Source organism: Meles meles, chromosome 8 (assembly GCF_922984935.1).
Source record: "Meles meles chromosome 8, mMelMel3.1 paternal haplotype, whole genome shotgun sequence".
Lineage (NCBI taxonomy): Eukaryota > Metazoa > Chordata > Mammalia > Carnivora > Mustelidae > Meles > Meles meles.
In genome coordinates, this window is record NC_060073.1 from 11,270,513 (window position 1) to 11,289,626 (window position 19,114).

Below are 19,114 nucleotides of genomic sequence, written 5' to 3' on the forward strand. Positions count from 1 at the left end.
GTCTCTCATGGTTCATCTCCCCTTCCAGTTTCCCTCAACTCCCTCTCCTCTCCATCTCCCCATGTCCTCCATGTTATTTGTTATGCTCCACAAATAAGTGAGACCATATGATACTTGACTCTCTCTGCTTGACTTATTTCGCTCAGCATAATTTCTTCCAGTCCCGTCCATGTTGCTACAAAAGTTGGGTATTCGTCCTTTCTGATGGAGGCATAATACTCCATTGTGTATATGGACCACATCTTCCTTATCCATTCATCCGTTGAAGGGCATCTTGGTTCTTTCCACAGTTTGGCGACCGTAGCCATTGCTGCAATAAACATTGGGGTACAGATGGCCCTTCTTTTCACTACATCTGTATCTTTGGGGTAAATACCCAGCAGTGCAATTGCAGGGTCATAGGGAAGCTCTACTCTTAATTTCTTGAGGAATCTCCACACTGTTCTCCAAAGTGGCTGCACTAACTTGCATTCCCACCAACAGTGTAAGAGGGTTCCTCTTTCTCCACATCCTCTCCAACACACGTTGTTTCCTGTCTTGCTAATTTTGGCCATTCTAACTGGTGTCAGGTGGTATCTCAATGTGGTTTTAATTTGAATCTCCCTGATGGCTAGTGATGATGAACATTTTTTCATGTGTCTGATAGCCATTTGTATGTCTTCGTTGGAGAAGTGTCTGTTCATATCTTCTGCCCATTTTTTGATATGATTATCTGTTTTGTGTGTGTTGAGTTTGAGAAGTTCTTTATAGATCCTGGATATCAACCTTTTGTCTGTACTGTCATTTGCAAATATCTTCTCCCATTCCGTGGGTTGCCTCTTTGTTTTGTTGACTGTTTCCTTTGCTGTGCAGAAGCTTTTGATCTTGAGGAAGTCCCAAAAGTTCATTTTTGCTTTTGTTTCCTTGGCCTTTGGAGACATATCTTGAAAAAAGTTGCTGTGGCTGATATCGAAGAGGTTACTGCCTACGTTCTCCTCTAGGATTCTGATAGATTCCTGTCTCACGTTGAGGTCTTTTATCCATTTCGAGTTTATCTTTGTGTACGGTGTAAGAGAATGGTCGAGTTTCATTCTTCTACATATCGCTGTCCAGTTTTCCCAGCACCATTTATTGAAGAGACTGTCTTTTTTCCATTGAATATTTTTTCCTGTTTTGTCGAAGATTATTTGACCATAGAGTTGAGGGTCCATATCTGGGCTCTCCACTCTGTTCCACTGGTCTATGTGTCTGTTTTTATGCCAGTACCACGCTGTCTTGGTGATCACAGCTTTGTAGTAAAGCTTGAAATCGGGTAACGTGATGCCGCCAGTTTTGTTTTTGTTTTTCAACATTTCCTTAGCAATTCGGGGTCTCTTCTGGCTCCATACAAATTTTAGGATTATTTGCTCCAGCTCTTTGAAAAATATCGGTGGAATTTTGATCGGAATGGCATTAAAAGTATAGATTGCTCTAGGCAGTATAGACATTTTAACAATGTTTATTCTTCCAATCCAAGAGCATGGAACAGTCTTCCATCTTTTTGTGTCTTCTTCAATTTCTTTCATGAGTGTTCTGTAGTTCCTCGAGTATAGGTCCTTTACTTCTTTGGTTAGGTTTATGCCCAGGTATCTTATGGTTCTTGGTGCTATAGTAAATGGAATCGATTCTCTAATTTCCCTTTCTGTATTTTCATTGTTGGTGTATAAAAAAGCCACTGATTTCTGTACATTAGTCACAACTAACACCAAGGAAATAGAAACAATCATCAGAAATTATTACCAACAGTTATATGCCAATAAGCTAAGCAACCTAGATGAAATGGATGCATTCCTGGAAAGCTACAAACTCCCAAAATTGAACCAGGAAGAAATTGACAACCTGAATAGACCGATATCTAGCAATGAGATTGAAGCAGTGATCAAAAACCTCCCAAAAAACAAGAGCCCAGGACCTGACGGATTCCCTGGGGAATTCTACCAAACTTTCAAAGAAGAAATAACACCAATTCTCCTGAAACTGTTCCAAAAAATTGAAGCAGAAGGAAAACTTCCAGACTCTTTTTATGAAGCCAGCATTACCCTGATCCCCAAACCAGGCAAAGACCCTACCAAAAAAGAGAATTTCAGACCAATATCACTGATGAATATGGATGCAAAGATTCTCAACAAGATCCTAGCAAACAGGATCCAGCAGCACATTAAAAAGATTATCCACCATGACCAGGTGGGATTCATCCCTGGGTTGCAAGGTTGGTTCAACATTCGCAAATCAATCAATGTGATAGAACAAATCAATAAGAGAAGAGAGAAGAATCACATGGTCCTCTCAATTGATGCAAAAAAGCATTTGACAAAATCCAGCATCCGTTCCTGATGAAAACGCTTCAAAGTATAGGGATAGAGGGAACATTCCTGAACTTCATAAAATCTATCTATGAAAGACCCACAGCAAATATCATCCTCAATGGGAAAAAGCTTGCAGCCTTCCCGTTGAGATCAGGAACACGACAAGGATGCCCACTCTCACCACTCTTGTTCAACATAGTATTAGAAGTTCTAGCAATGGCAATCAGACAACAAAGAGAAATAAAAGGTATCCAAATTGGTAAGGAAGAAGTCAAACTCTCTCTCTTCGCAGATGACATGATTCTTTATATGGAAAACCCCAAAGACTCCACCCCAAACTACTAGAACTCATACAGCAATTCAGTAACGTGGCAGGATACAAAGTCAATGTACAGAAATCAGTGGCTTTTTTATACACCAACAATGAAAATACAGAAAGGGAAATTAGAGAATCGATTCCATTTACTCTACTTCCATTTTTATATGTGTTAAGCCTTTGCCCCCAACAAATCTAATGTTTCAAGAGACATAAATAAAATGCAATCAAAGTAGAGTGGAAAAGAGAAATTTAATTTATTCTCATTGGGCTGAAGGAAAGTAAGGAATGTGAATCCTGAAGTTTGGAACAGGAAACAAAGAATATTAGTTCTTCTTCCTCCTTAACCATACCTTTGAAGGCTTCTTCCTGGTTTATCACAATTCTTGGAAATATACACTTGACCACGCCACACCCCCGATATTGCTCAATATTTGCTTAAGTGAAAGAGGCTGAGGCAAGCTAAAGGAGGAGCTCTCATTACCCTCTGCCATCACCCAGTAAATAGCCAGACAAGCCCTCGCCATTCCAGAACACTTGGAAAGATGAGACAATCCCACCAGCTGCCCCTACTGGGGCTTCTATTGTTTTCTCTTATTCCAAGACAACAATGTGAGATCTGTGGTGAGTACGCATTGAGCTAAAATGACTCCTTGTGTGATAGTTTTCTAAATTCCACTGGCAGCAGACTTGTTTAGAGTGACTCGAGAGAAGACCCTATTCCACTTCTATATGTGGTGGTACTTTGAGTAATGTAAGAAGTGGCAGGACAAGGTGAGGAAAGTGCCATAATGTATGTTGTTTTAAGAGGGGTTGTAGAGGGAGGCAGACAAACTATAAGAGACTCTTAATCTCACAAAACAAACTGAGGGATTTTGGGTGGGAGGGTAGGGATATGGTGGTTGGATTATGGATGTTGGGGAGGGTATGGGCTATGGTAAGTGTTGTGAAATGTGTAAGACTATGATTCACAGACCTGTACCTCTGGGGCAAATAATATATTATATGTTAATAAAAATAATTTTTTAAAAAAGAGGGGTTGTAGATTCAATTCTAACTTGCCTAACTGTTCTTTTTATATTCAGATTTTCTCCACCATAGCAACCCTACCAAGAAACTGTCTATTCGTCTTCATATTCAAGGATAGGCTATTCAGGATACCAGAAATTTTTCAAGATCATAGAAAGTTTTATTTTGAATTTGAGATGCAATCTACTTTTTTGAAGTTCATCTCATGGGTTTTGGGTTAACTCCTTATAACTGCACAGAAAAAAGTAATGTTAATAATCCCTTTCAAATAACAAAGACTTCTCTCTTGTTATTGAGTTTAGATGTTCCAAGTTACACATTCCCCTTCCTCCTACTCACCCCCACAGGACATGGGTACAAGACCCTGTTTGTACCTCTGGGTATAGGATCCCAAGATTGTGTGATTCTATTAAAAACTACTAAGTTGGAAAAAGAAAAACTGGTTTGGGTATAGTCTGACCCCTTACTATCTGAATGATCCAATGTTTCTGAATATTTTTAGCTTCATCCATAAATTGAGGATAGTTGGGGAAAGGTGTTGAAGTAAGTGATGTTGGGAAGCTTGGTATAGCTCTCAGGTGCACGGTTTCTCTTTTGTAAGTCTTTACCCTGGAATTGTGCTTAAACCCAGTCCAAAGATGACTAGGTGGTGCCATTGGTGGCTACAGGCTCCTGGAGTTCTGGAGCCTACAAGAAGAGATCAACACCACAGCAGAAAGACTTGTGTTCACACAAGCTAAAGCAGAAATGCTGCCAACTCTAATTTTTCTTCCTGGCCTGTCATTTCCTTGGTTGTATCCTAAGAATTGGGGGTCTCTGTGGAGGTTTGGAAGTTCAATCCATTGTACAAAATAATTACCTGTCTTTGGTGGACAAGGAACCTGATGAGTGGCTGACCAGGAAATGAAAAGTCTGTTTCAGTGCCAGAAAATCTGCTGAACTGGATGTTTCCATAAAATCTCAGCCATGACTCAACAACTGTCCAGTTGTTCTTCTAACAAAGAAGGACTTTTGTACAACCACTGGTCCAGATCTCTCTGAGTCTCTTTTAAAGAGAAGATATATGGAGGGGTGCCTGGCTGGCTCAGTCAGTACAGCATATTATTCTTGCTCTTGGGGTGGAGATTCTGAGCCCCACATTGGGAATAGAGAACTCACATTGCCTCAGTTCTCTAAATATAGTGATAGAAACTACAGTTGAGCTAAAAGTGATAATATGTGTGTATTTTACAGTTTATTAAGTGATTTTTTGTCCAATATCTATAAAATAAAGGTTAATATCCATAATTTTAAAATGAGGAACTGAAGGTCAAGAAAGTTACATAAGTCACCCATAGTTACAAGTTAAGGGCCAGAGAGTCCAGCCAAAGTCTAGCTGAACAAAGAGGTCAGCATCCCACTAACCCAAGAGGTAATTGGGAGGTGGGTAGGATTTTTCTTGGGAGTATCGACATTTTTAAAAATTTTAATTTATTTATTTTAAAGAGAGAGAGAGAGTCCATGAGGTGGAGGGGCAGAGGGAGAAGGAGAGAGAGAGTTGCAAGCACACTGCATGCTGAGTGCAGAGCCTGCCCTGGGGCTCGATCCCACCACCCTAAGATCATGATCTGAACTGAATTCAAGAATCAGCCACTTAACCAACTGAACCACCAGGCACCCCAGAACAAAGTACATCTAAAAATGTTTAAGTAGTAACTAACTCTTCTAATTTTCCTTTCATTCTTGGGATCTCTGGACTCTCTTTTTGCTTCTACCATAGAATGTGACTCCCCTCTACCTTCCACCTGAGATTTGGCATGTTGCAGGTTGGGACTAGAGGGTTTTCTGAAAGGTACATGCTGCTGGATAATGATCTTGATGCTAGGTCAGATGGGTAACCAGACAATTCAGCTCTGGGGTCAATCACTACCATAACATAGAAGCATTGCCTTCTTTCCCTCTATATTAACCTAACTGAGTTACAAGAAATGGATATGAGAAAGAATTCAATCTGGCAAGCAGAAAGAACTACATATTGGGAGTCAGAAGACATGTATTCTAGTCTCCCTTAAGCCTTCAAATATGGAGGTTTCTTTAAGTACATCCTGGCCAGGTCTCATCCTCAAAATCAGAGAATGATACCAGATCTCCCAGGGAGGACTGATGTTCTGCCAGTACGCAATAGTAAGGCTGAAACAGCTGTTAAAACATGGTAACACTTTGACGCTGGTTGGCAAAGAAGTAAAACCTGATGTAGCAGAGACTCCAGACCCACTTTTATACTTTTCCAGCAACATAGCTAGTGACCACTGGATTGCTCTGTCTTGCCATATCTGTTACTAAACATTTTGATACCAACCCTCTTCTTAAGGTTCCCATTCCTTAATATTTTCTTAGTGTGTATTCTTATTTTCTCCCTCCTCTGCCACAGAGGTAAGCAAAGAAAACTACACTGCTATAAAACCTCTGATAAGCACAATGATTGATTCAAAATACAGCAAAGGAATCCAAGCTGCCAATGTACTGCTATCCCTCAGACTTTCTGGGATCCTGAACCAAAGCCAAGAACAACCGCTGGTTGAAAAAGTCAATCTCACTACAAAAAATACAGGTGAGTACCTATGTTCCTGGAAGATTTAGGAGAAGACCTACCTATCCATAAAGATTATGTCCAGCAACAGATCTTTGAACAAAATTGTGTGTCCAAAGTCTCCCTGCTACATCTTTCCTAGCTGTGTAAAACTTGAGGTGACAGAAAGGTACCTCAAAACATCAATCCCCTGCTATTTACAGCTAGGCCTTCTTGTTTGTGTCCTGTAGCACATTTTCCTTCAAAGAGTCACAAGGAAAAGCAAAACAAATTTAATATTATTATCCACTAATACTGTTCTATAAGTTACCTGAGTTCACAACCCGGAGGGATACCACCCACGTGTAAGAAACAGGACAATAGCAAGGAAACCGCAGGGAAATAGAGATGAGGACTGGGTTTGTTGTTGTTGCTTTGCTTTGTTTTGTTTTTGATTCATCTTGTTTAGAGAAAAGGGGAAGGTACAGAGGGAGAGGGAGAAAGAGAATCTTTTTTTTATTTTTTTTTTAATTTATTTATTTGACAGAGAGAGATCACAAGTAGGCGGAGAGGCAGGCAGAGAGAGAGGAGGAAGCAGGCTCCCCGCTGAGCAGAGAGCCCAATGCGGGGCTCGATCCCAGGACCCTGAGACCATGACCTGAGATGAAGGCAGAGGTTTTAACCCACTGAGCCACCCAGGTGCCCCAAGAATCTTTTTTTTTTTAATTTATTTATTTATTTGACAGAGATCACAAATAGGCAGAGAGGCAGGTAGAGAGAGAGAAGAGGAAGCAGGCTCCCCAAAGAGCCCGATGCGGGGCTCGATCCCAAGACCCTGGGACCATGACCTGAGCTGAAGGCAGAGGCTTAACCAACTGCGCCACTCAGGAGCCCCCGGAGAAAGAGAATCTTAAGCAGGTTCCATGCTCAGCACTCAGTGCTGAGCCCAATACAGGGCTCAATCCCACAACCCTGAGACTATGAACTGAGCCAAAATCAAGAGTCAGATGCTTAACCAACTGAGCCACCTAGGCACCCCAGATGAGGACTAGGGTTGAATGCAGGCTAGATGCTGAGCCCTTCATGTCAATACGGAGCCTTAGTTTTCTAATTGAGATGAGGGAGAAATGAAGCCACCCCTAACTACCTCACAATATTATTCTAAGAATTACAAGAAACCTGAGAATTTTGATACTCTACAAGGCAGAACATCCAAGTCAATTATTACTATCTTGGCAAGATGGCACCCACAAAGAGAGTAAATCCCAAAGTTTTATTATCTATTTTTTTTCTTTTAAATTTTTTATAAGGATTGCAGGATTCCCAAAACACCTCATGATTTCATGGGGAAGACTCTGATCTAGCTGGCATTTACACAGCACTGCTAGAAAAGTCTCTGCTTTGAGAATAAAGAAGACAACATTAAAATATTTGTATAGAGTGGAAAAAAAGAATTGACAGGTGATGTAAGTCAAGAACAACAGGATACCAAGAAAAAAAAAAATCACAAGCATGTACCTTGTTAAAATCGAATACGTTTCTTTTCAGAGCCATCTTTAACCTCGGGACAGCTTGCCTTGGCTATACTGGCTTTGGGAGCATGTAAAGGGCCTGCTGGAACTTCTATAAATTATTCTGACCTGGTCAAAGATCTAGAAAATAAATTCCGAGCAGAAATTAAAAATATGGGTGAGAATCAAATGTTCAGAGACCCTGGACAACCTTGTCTTCTCCTTTAGTGGTTCAGAACTGAACAGTTTCCCCTCAGTCTTCCTTTCTTCTCTTCATTCTATTCATCCCACATCTGTTTGCAAATCACTTTCCCTTCTTCTTTCAACATGCATCTTGAATTTTCTTTTCAAATAGTTTCAAATGAGTATTGACTTTACATCAATCTTACATATGATGATGAACACACACACACACACACACACACACACACACACACACACACACACACACTTAACACAGTTCTCTTGTTCTCCAGAAGCTTGGCTTTTAGACAAATAATGAAATACACCAATAATAGCTGAGTGACATTAGACACTATGTCAGAAGTACCCAAGCATCTGGTACTAGTAGGAGAGATAAAGATGGCCAAAAGTGCTTTATCACTGGGAGTAATAGGCTGACCATGATGGCTGTTAGTGAAGTGCATTGATTTTATTTCAACACCCACCCAGTATTTATCCTATTATTCATTAAGTCGCACTCTGGTCCCATCTTCTTGTGAGATGACCTCTGCTTCTTCTACTTACAGTTTGGACACATTTCCAGTAAAAGTGCAAGAAGCTTAGTGGTGGGAAATCTGTGTTCTAGTCCTACTTCTGTAACCACCTGAGTATCAGGATGGTGTTTTCATCTCTTTAGTGCTGAGTCTTCTCAGTTACAAAGTGAAAGGAGTTGAGTTGAATTTGGTTGCTCTTAACAGCCTTTACATTTCTCAGGTTTGCCGATTCTATGAGTGATCTTCCTTCCTCTATGACTCACCTTTCCTTAAATATAAAGAAATTCTAATAAAGCAGGTGGAAATAGATTAAAAATGTATTACTCCAGTATTATTGCCATGAGTAAGGTATTTCCTTCCTCTCTGACAGATCATAATGGTAATCCACTGACTAACTACTACCAGCTCAGTCTGGACATTTTGGCCTTGTGTCTGTTCAGTGGGAATTACTCAATCCATGAAGTTGCTAAATTCTTCAATCCTGAAAATAAAAATTACTATTTTCATGGACAGTTCTCAGTAGGTGAGTCATTACACCCATTTCCCCTGGGATGGAGGACACAGTCACTGGTAAGTCTTTTCCTTTGAGTTTTTCTACCAGTAAGTACCTGGATTTTTTTTTTTTAATCCTCTTTGCCCTGCTGATCAGGAAAGAGAATTTTCTTTTTGAGACAAATGGACATTGGGGCGGGGGGTGCATTTAAGCATCTTTCCAGGTGTGTACTATAGTAGAAAGATCCAGTACCTAGCCTACCCCTTCTTTGAATTATATAACCAATGGAATGGATATTAACTCTTGATCTTAATTTTCCCATCTGTAAAATAAGGATATACTGCAAGAATCTTTTATTTTATTTTATTTTATTTATTTGTTTATTTACAGCATAGCAGTGTTCATTGTTTTGGCATCACACCCAGTGCTCCATGCAGTACATGCCCTCCCTATTACCCACCACCTGGTTCCTCAACCTCCTACCCCCCCCCGCCCCTTCAAAACCCTCTGGTTGTTTTTCAGAGTCCATAGTCTCTCATGGTTCATCTCCCCTTCCAGTTTCCCTCAACTCCCTCTCCTCTCCATCTCCCCATGTCCTCCATGTTATTTGTTATGCTCCACAAATAAGTGAGACCATATGATACTTGACTCTCTCTGCTTGACTTATTTCACTCAGCATAATCTCTTCCAGTACCGTCCATGTTGCTACAAAAGTTGGGTATTCATCCTTTCTGATGGAGGCATAATACTCCATCGTGTATATGTACCACATCTTCCTTATCCATTCATCTGTTGAAGGACATCTTGGTTCTTTCCACAGTTTGGCGACCGTAGCCATTGCTGCAATAAACATTGGGGTACAGATGGCCCTTCTTTTCACTACATCTGTATCTTTGGGGTAAATACCCAGCAGTGCAATTGCAGGGTCATAGGGAAGCTCTATTGTTAATTTCTTCAGGAATCTCCACACTGTTCTCCAAAGTGGCTGCACTAACTTGATATACTGCAAGAATCTTTATATAAGACATTTTAGGAAGTATAAGTATTAGAGAAAAGAGAATAGTAGAATTCATTTATCTTAAATTTACCTCTGTAATTTATTGGGACCATTTGGATGTGTGGGCTCACTTGTACAACACAATCTCTCCAGGGACAAGGTCCGATATTTTGATCAATAAAGTTTGTATCCCTAACAGAGAAGGACCAGATATTTTCCCCTGGGTCAATTTACACATTCAAAAACAGCTAGTATTGTTGCTCAGCCTGATGGATCCAAACACACAAGCTTATCTTTCTCCAGGAAACCCAAAGAAAATCACTACTCAATAGCTCTAGATAATAAAGAGAATGTGAAATTTTTCATTTTCTCTTTTCTGTGGGAGAGGGAATGTCAGGGGGAACTAAATAACAAACCAGAAGAAGACCTTTTCCTCCTTTCTTGCAAACTCTTGGCTCATTCTTCCCCTTAAGAAGATTTAATGGAAAATAATTCTCTTAAGTTCAATTTTCTAATTAGCCTGATGGAAACATTGGAACATTACAAAGACACGTTTTACTTGGGATTTCATCCTGAGTTCTCTCAATTCCTTTGCCAATGTGGCTGAGGTGAAAAAAAAAATAAATAAGAACAACCGAGATGTAGAAGGAGACTGTTCATGTGTATGAATCTGCAAATCCATATGTTTCTATGACCAACACATGAGTTATTGAGTAAAATGTACAGCGTTACTCAACATAAGGAAGGGATCTTGAAATATTTGAGTGGTTAGTGCTGGAGGTATGATTGCTATCTCTTCAAATCCTTCTCACCCATCATCAGTTAGCATGACCAATCTTCCCAGTTTGCCCAGATCTGTGCCTTTTTGAGCAATGAAAATCCTACATACCAGGAGACCCCTCAGTCCAAGGCAAACTAGAATGATTGTTCACCCTATCACCATGTTTTGTTTCCTGGCAGATACTGGTGCGATGGCTGTCCTGGCTCTGACCTGTGTGAAGAACAAAACAAGAGGGCAGGAACAAATAGATAGAAAGGATATAGAGAATATTGATAAACATACAAAGTCACTGGTAAACAAGATTCTGTCTCAGAAAACAGAAAATGGTCTCCTCGGAAACATATATAGTACAGGAGAAGCTATGCAGGTAAGTCAGAAGGTAAAATAGGGGACAGAGATGAGAGTCATGAAGGAAAGAAATATCTGTATCCTTTCTTCCTGGCCCCAAAGATATTATCTATTCTGTTTCCTATATGAACTGATTTTATGTGATTCTTCTCCCCTGATGGAAATGTATTCTTCTCACCTTAGATCCTTACATTTGCATGTCCAGTGCTTCCATGAGCTTTTCCTGATGACAACTTTTTTCTAATTTTAGAGTCTCCTCCAACCTCCTATGTTGTTCTATCAAATGCAATTTCACCATATGCCATATACCAGAGTTTGGTGCTTTCCTCTTACCTCCCAAATTAGATTATGATTGTCCAAGTGATAAGAGACAGTGCCAGTAATACGAGCTAGTATTTACTGTCATGCTCATTAATGCACACAACAACCCAGTGAGGAAAATATTATTACTTCCATTTCACAGAATAAGAGCGTGAGTTATGAAGTATCAGTAACTTGCCTAACATTACAAGGCCAAAAAGTGATTCACATGGAGAAGGAACCTAAACAGTTGGTTTCAAAACTCATACTCAGCACCCACTCTGTCCTGTATATGTTCCTTGAAGTCTGGGGCTTTATTCCTGCATTCACTCACTAATTTACATGACTCTAAGGGGTAGATACAAGAAGAGATGAAGGGGGATTTACAGAAAAAAAAATTCACCCAGTAGTATGAATAGGGGTCTGCCAGGCCACCCTAGGATGAGAGGACTTTCCAAGGGAGAGAAGACAGCAAGGACAAAGATCAGAGGCACAAAAGAACATAAGGTATTTTAGGAAGATCAAGGTGTTCAGTATGGTCAGTGAGGGTCCTTGGGAAAAAGCAGAAGAAGAAGCTGGGGGTGTAACAGGGGTCCAATAACACAGGTTTTTGGTGCTGTTGAGGCTGTTGTCTGTCTAGCTGAGTTTGCACTTCATAAAACAGTGGTTGCCCATTCTGGCTGCACATTTGAATCACCTGAAAGAGCTTTCAGAAAACACTAATATTTAGGCTCCACACCAGCCAGTTCACACAGAAACTTGGAGATGGAGCACGAACATTCATTCACAGCAGACTTGAGAGCTGCTTGCCTACAAGACAGTTTTGAAGACGAAATGAAATATAATCCTTTTTTAAAAATATCCCACAAATGCTTGTTGACTTCTTGGATAACTTAAAGGGTCTTCAGGAGAAAATGGAAAGAGGAACCGTTCTTCCCTTAGAAACTACAGAGCGACATCTGCAGGACTAACCCATGTTTGTCCTTGTCTTACTCACTCTGATACCTTCCTAAATTTTCCTACCCTGTCATGCTGTCCTCTCCAGTTTACATTTACTGCTTCTATAGTTTCTATTCAAGAATCTATTTGACTCCACACTGTTATGGAAATAATGTCAGACACATCACCCTGAAGCTCAGGGATCCACCAATAAGCCCCCAACCTCATTCTCTAGCCTGTTCTTCCACAATCACCCTGAGTCTCCCCCTGTACACCAGTCCTCCCAGGCCATGAGGAATTCCCTGGAGGTTTTGCAGATAGTATCATCAGAGACAGGCCATGCCCTGGCCCCACCTACTCTAGCATCCTTGATCATGCTATTCCCTCTGGGTACAGTGCTCCTCTCCTGTCTCCTACTGAAATACTGTCATACCATCAAGGTCTACCTCAAGTACTGCCTTCTCCACCAAGCCTTTCTTCAGGGTCACAAAATGTTTATGTGCTCTTCCTCTTCTGAAAAGCCATGGCACTAGATGATTCTCTTAAGGCATTTACCTTAGGAACTCCTTCATGATTAGTCTGTTAACAGCATTTATCAAGTATCTCCTATGTGACAGGTATTGTTCCATATCAAGGCTAAAGGGTGAATATGAATACAGGAGTGAATATTTCTCTACCATTAGAGAAAGTCTGTTCTTATTGATGCCGTTACTGGTTGTGTTATTAAGCAATTCCCCACCTCCCCTCCAACTAGTTTTTAAATTTCTTGGTGTCAAGAAAGGTATCCTAGTTGTCCAAGGTGCTTCCCCTGTGGTCAATGTCCAGTAAATATTTACTGAATTCATTAGATGTAGGCTTTCCCCTTATTTGACATTTCTCTCATTCATTCTCATTCCCTCTCATTCTTTGTCTAAACATTAGGCTCTCTTTGTCTCACCCAACTATTACAATGAAAGTCAATGGGCTTGCCAAAAAACACGGGACACAGTGCTCACAGAAATTTCTCAAGGAGCATTCCGTATGCCAACTGCTGCAGCTCAAATCTTACCGGCCCTGATGGGAAAGACCTACTTGGATGTTAACAAAGACTCTCCTTGTGTCTATGGCTCAGGTAGAGTACTAAAGAGCAGAAAACCCAAAGAATGTGAGACTAAGATGTTCTTAGGGACCAAAAGTGACCAGATAAACCTCTAAAGCATAACAGTTCCCAGATAGAATGCGGTCCTCCATGCGTCACCAGTGATTATAACCACCTGAGGATTTGTTCTTTTTTTTTCCCCCAAAGATTTTATTTATTTATTTATTTGACACACAGAGATAACAAGTTGACAGAGAGGCAGGCAGAGGGAGAGAGGGGGAAGCAGGCTCCTGCTGAGCAGATAGCCCAATATGGGGCTTGATCCCAGGACCCTGGGATCATGACATGAACTGAAGGCAGAGGCTTTAACCCACTGAGCCACCCAGGCGCCCCCTGAGGATTCGTTCTTAACAGTGTAGTACATGTTGTTCTTGGTTCTAACACTGATAAACAAGGTAGATTTGATTCAATGATGTCTGTCTCCCAAGGGATATTTTTGATGGTTAGAGAAATGTGCTGAGCATCATTCCCATTCTAAACAAAGTATGCTGTCTGACTCTCTGTTATGCACAATGAGTGAGCCCTCAGGGAACTCAGAGGAATATGGGAGGAATATGGCAGTAGTATAAGAAAATTACAGCATGAATCATATATTCAAACAACAGATTGTTCAACAAAGGATAAAAGACTTGACTTTTATCTCTGACCACTCCTGGGTCAGACATTTATAGGTATGTTTAGGGACCTCAGATAAAATGTTTAATATCAAACTTCAGTTTAATAATATAAAAAATGCAAATGATAAAGTATCTAATGTGGGTTTTTATAAACTGAATAAGATAAGCCAAGTAAAATCATCAGTACAGCAATTGGTGCTTAATATGTTTTCAATAAACATTAAGAGATAAAAAAGCATCCAAAAAGCGGGGGGGGAGCATTATTGTATGCTGTACCAAAGCAAAACAAAAACAAAAACAAGCAGAAACAAAACCCCCCAAAACTCAGGAGCCTCTGTGAGAAACAGGAGAAAACAGGGCAACTGAATTGCCAAAACAGCTGGGAGTGGGGCCAAACACACGCACTTACAAACTGGTGCCTATCTGGTTTAGTCACAGAAGAGATCTGGCCCTTGGTTGATGATTCTTGCTCCTTGTAGCAAATCCTCCTCTCCTTAGAGGAAAGGAGTCCTGGGGGAGGGACTGGATGGGTATGTTCTAACACCTTTTTTTATTATTCTGAATAGTAATTCTTCTCTTTCTTTTCCCGTTGCCAGATTCCTTCAACATCACCACTCAGGAATCTCCACCAGTGACACCTCCTGTCTCACCCTCACAAATCCAAGTAAATTACTCTGTGGTAATCGATGATCAAGCAGATAACATCCCTGTCTCTGTGGCAAATGGTTCTGTCTTCCTAGATGTAATGGTACAAGCTGAGAAGGAAAATCAAACTCTATTTTGGTATGTCTGTATGCAACCTAAGGTGAAGCTATTTGGTGATTTTGAAAGACTCAGTAAGAACACATAAGCACCTGAATACAAACTACATTCTTTATCTGTACCTTGCTGGCCATCTATACCTCATGGCAGGGGTTAAAAAAAAAAAAGGTGAGACTTTCCATCTTCTAGCATATAGTAGATAGTAAATTAATGTTCACTTAATGGGTAAATAAGGCCCAGGGATCTCTCTTCTCTCAGTAAAATTCCTTCAACAAATAGAATCTTAGCTCAGTCATTCTGTGTTTAGAACACTGGGTCATTATTTTTGAATCATTGCCCCCTTTAAAAATCAGATGATTGTTCAAGGATTCATTAGGTGAGCACTACAACAAAAACTTATGATGTACTATATGCTGGCTAACTGAACATAATAAAAAATTAATTAAAAAATAAAATTAATAAATAAATAAAAATCAGATGAGTGCAGTGGCTGCTGATCGCAGACAAGTAAACACGCACACAAAACTTGCCCTTTAAATCAGAGGTTTCACAAATACCCTGGGTCTCTCCATGCTCCCCCGCTTTCAGATTCATGGACCATTAGAGTAAGGTTCCCTGGCCTAAGAAGGTCAAATATTTTAAAATTAAGATAATTGACTTTGCCTCTGAAAGTTATGGTTCACTTGACTCCCTAAATCTAATCATTTACTTTCTAGTCACATGAGGTAAGATGCCATAGAGAAAATTATATTTATACATATATGTAGTAAGTAAGGTAAATATTATATATGTGGAATGTAACTATTATACAGGTTGCTTTCAAGGGCTCCCAAGAAGGCATTCATTCTCATTCCCTCTCATGTGAATGTGAAACAGATACTGGCCATGTCACTTCTTAATAAACATGAAATATTAAGTTGCTCTTTCCTGTTCTTCTTTCCTAAGAGAAAACCTACTTACTTATGACGCCTCTAGGATGTGAAGTTAACATTTTCTTCTGCTGCTTTTGTCTCTTCAACTGTTACTCCTTGGGGTAGAAGATTAGCAGTTGTCAACAACAACTGTCTACTAGTGTAGACACTAGTCCCTAGTGTCCACCACGAAGGGCAGCAGGGGCAGAAATAGGCTTCGTTCCTCTAATTCAGCAGAAACTGTGCGGTGCCTGCATCCGAACCACCTGGTGTGTTTATGACACATGCAGATTCCTAGTCACCACCTACTTACCGACAGAATCAAAGTATCTGAGGATAGAGCCGGAAAATCTGCTTTTCTTGATAATGGCTTCAAATGATTCTTAGGTCCATTGAAGTTTGAGAAATAAATGCTCATTAATGTTGCCCTTGAAAGTTCTAAGTTCCTGAAACCCATTTATTGTGCCCAAAGGTTCAAAGCAGAGGAGACCTCATGGGGCCCCTACATCATCAGTGTTCGGGGCATAAAGGCCAACCCTAATGACAGGACCTACTGGGAGCTCCTGAGCAATGGTGAACCTCTGAGCCAAGGTAAGGGAGAGAGTGCTAAAAAACCCCACGGAGTGACAACGCCCCAAACATCCTGATGTGAGTGTGTGAACTTTGGTGGGGAATGTGCCAAGGTGTTGGGAAAGTGAGATCCATTCTTTGGTGATTTGGTAGTTAAATCATTTGAGCCATTGGGCACCTGGATGACTCAGTCAGTTACATGTCCATTTCTTGTTTTAAGCTCAGGCCATGATCTCAGGGTTGTGAGAGCAAGCCCTGAGTAGGACTCCATGCTCAGTGGGGAGTCTGTTTGAGATACTTGTCCTCTCCTTCTGCCCCTCCTCCTGCTCGTGCTATCTTTCTCTCTAAAATAAATAAAACTTAAAAAACAAAAAACAAAAAATAGGTGATATGTATTAAGGAGCACACATGGTGTGATGAGCACTGAGTGTTATATGCAACTAATGAATCATTGAACACTATATCAAAAACCAATGATGTAGTATATGTTGGTTAATTGAACTTAAATAAATAAATACATAAATACATAAAATCATTTGATCTACTTCTTATTCTTCCTTTTAGGACCTGGTAGTTACATTGTCCATGAAGGAGATGATTTGGAGGTTCGTTGGAGCACATACTAATAAATTCAAACCTTCCTTAGCTGGATTGAATCCTTTTGCACTAGACTTGCCCACAGACATTGGCCTCATGCCTTCCTTTTCACTCATCTCAATTTCAGTAGGAGGGTCAGTAACCTCCTTCTATTTGTGTGTTCAATTAAAGGTCAACAGCAATACAAAAAGAGCATTTTCTAATCATTTCATTTTAAAGGGGGATTATTGATTGAGGTAAAACTACCACAGGAAGAGGAAAGGGAAAAGAGACTAGACTACATGTCTAAACTGAGTTCTACTCAAGGTCCCACTGCTGTGTCAGTGAGTTTGGACAGTGGGTGGGAATGGAGACAAGGTTCTAGATCTAAAGTCAAAGCAGTAGCCAATGAGATCAGGTAGAAAATCTATAGGGAGATAGCTCTCCAAAGCCTAGGCTTAAGGGACAAACTGAGTGGACATATTGACCTCAGAAAGGCAGTGAGTAGAGAGAAAAATACTGCTCTGAAGAAAGAGGGAAAGGTGAGACTTCTACATAAAAGACCAGTCCATAAAGTCTCAGGAATAATATCATCCCCTCCTCCAGCTATCCCCCTCGGGTCCCATTTATTCTCCAACATGTATTTTCCTTTTACTGCCCCATAAAAATCACTCTGATAGTCATATCATCAAAATACATGTGTAAAAAAATCACCGTTGATGTTCATTTCAGTAGAATTCACGTTTAAAAAAAAATCAGGGGCACCGAGGGGTGCCTGGGTGGCTCAGTCAATTAAGTGACTGACTCTTGGTTTTGGCTCAGGTCATTGATCTTAGAACCCTTGCATCAGCGGTGTTAGGCTCACTGCTCAGAGGGCAGTCTGTTTGGAGATTCTCTTTCTCTCTCCCCCGCTGCCCCTCCCCCAGCTACCACTATCTCTCTCCTTCTCTGATTCTCTAAAATAAATTAATAAATCTAAAAATAAAAATAAATCAGGGATGACTGGGTGGGTCAGTCAATTGAGTATCCCACTCTTGCTTTCAGCTCAGGCCATGATCTCAGTGAGATTGAGCCCTGCAGTGAGCTTCATGCTGAGCACCAAGACTGTTTGAGATTCTTCCCCTCTTCCCTATCCCTCTGCTCCTTACTTCTCTTGCTCTCTCTTTCAAATAAATAAACAAATAAAATCTTTAAATAAAGCAGACCCCAAAAGAAAGATATCTTCAGACAGAATTATATTATCAATGTCTCCCTCTTTCCTCCTGTGTTTCCTTCATGATACTCTTAGCTTCCTCCCCTCCACCAGCAGCCCTGCTTCATAGTTAGGATTTGACCATTGCTTTCTGGTACTGATCCTCAACCCTCAGGATCAACTCCACCTATTCTTCATTAACTTCATATGACAGATGACCTCATAACCAGACAGCAATGGATTCTATCCCCTTGGGTCTGGGTCTCAGCTTGAAAGCTCATTTAGAGACATCAGACCTCCATGATGCTGTCCACATGGTGCCACAGCTGTCAGATCTGTTTCTAAACTCTACAAGCTATGTGAAATTGAGGGATAATGGCTTATGGTGATAAATATGCAAAATATTATATAATTGCTATTCCTCACTATGATACACAGTGTGACCGTACAATTTATCATCCAACCACAACACCGTAAAGAGTGAAAGAAAACACTGTTAACAATTACACTCAAAAAGACAGAATTGAGGGCGCCTGGGTGGCTCAGTGGGTTAAGCTGCTGCCTTCGGCTCAGGTCATGATCTCGGGGTCCTGGGATCGAGTCCCGCATCGGGCTCTCTGCTCAGCAGGGAGCCTGCTTCCCTCTCTCCCTCTCTCTCTCTCTCTCTCTCTCTGCCTACCTCTCTGCCTACTTGTGATCTCTCTCTATCAAATAAATAAATAAAATCTAAAAAAAAAAAAAAAGACAGATTTGAAAGTGGTAATATCCTGGCTGGGGGGCGGGACAGTACATATGGTTAGTTTTGTCCATCAGGAAAAATAATGACACTCAAGGAAAAAATAACAGGAAGTACTGACCCTGCAATGGACCAATGAAATTGAATCTCAAAATAACGAAGTTGGAATGGGTCCTTTTGAGATTGCAGACTCTCATACAAAGATTCTAGGTCACTTTCAATAATAATCACTCAACATCAGTAAAGCACACAATTTATATTAGACCTATTCTCCCAAATGTGGTATAAGGATATTCTAATTGACACACTG

The 19,114-nt window shown here is 40.5% G+C and overlaps 1 protein-coding gene across 1 annotated transcript; it reads left to right on the forward strand.

The window, feature by feature from the left end:
* Nucleotides 1-3,153: 3,153 nt before the first annotated feature.
* Nucleotides 3,154-17,087, forward strand: LOC123949167 (transcobalamin-1-like). The gene is made up of 9 exons (XM_046016520.1): nt 3,154-3,264; nt 6,080-6,259; nt 7,766-7,906; nt 8,815-8,967; nt 10,895-11,082; nt 13,224-13,413; nt 14,654-14,840; nt 16,203-16,321; nt 16,865-17,087. The coding sequence occupies exons 1-9, from the start codon at nt 3,186-3,188 to the stop codon at nt 16,924-16,926; spliced, it is 1,299 nt and encodes a 432-aa protein (XP_045872476.1). The 5' UTR covers nt 3,154-3,185; the 3' UTR covers nt 16,927-17,087.
* Nucleotides 17,088-19,114: the final 2,027 nt, after the last annotated feature.

Coding starts and splice junctions, on each gene's coding strand:
- LOC123949167 (XM_046016520.1), top strand. CDS start 3,186: ATGAGACAATCCCACCAGCTGCCCCTACTGGGGCTTCTATTGTTTTCT. Junction 3,265..6,079: donor ACAACAATGTGAGATCTGTG/GTGAGTACGCAT, acceptor CCTCTGCCACAG/AGGTAAGCAAAGAAAACTAC. Junction 8,968..10,894: donor TCATGGACAGTTCTCAGTAG/GTGAGTCATTAC, acceptor GTTTCCTGGCAG/ATACTGGTGCGATGGCTGTC.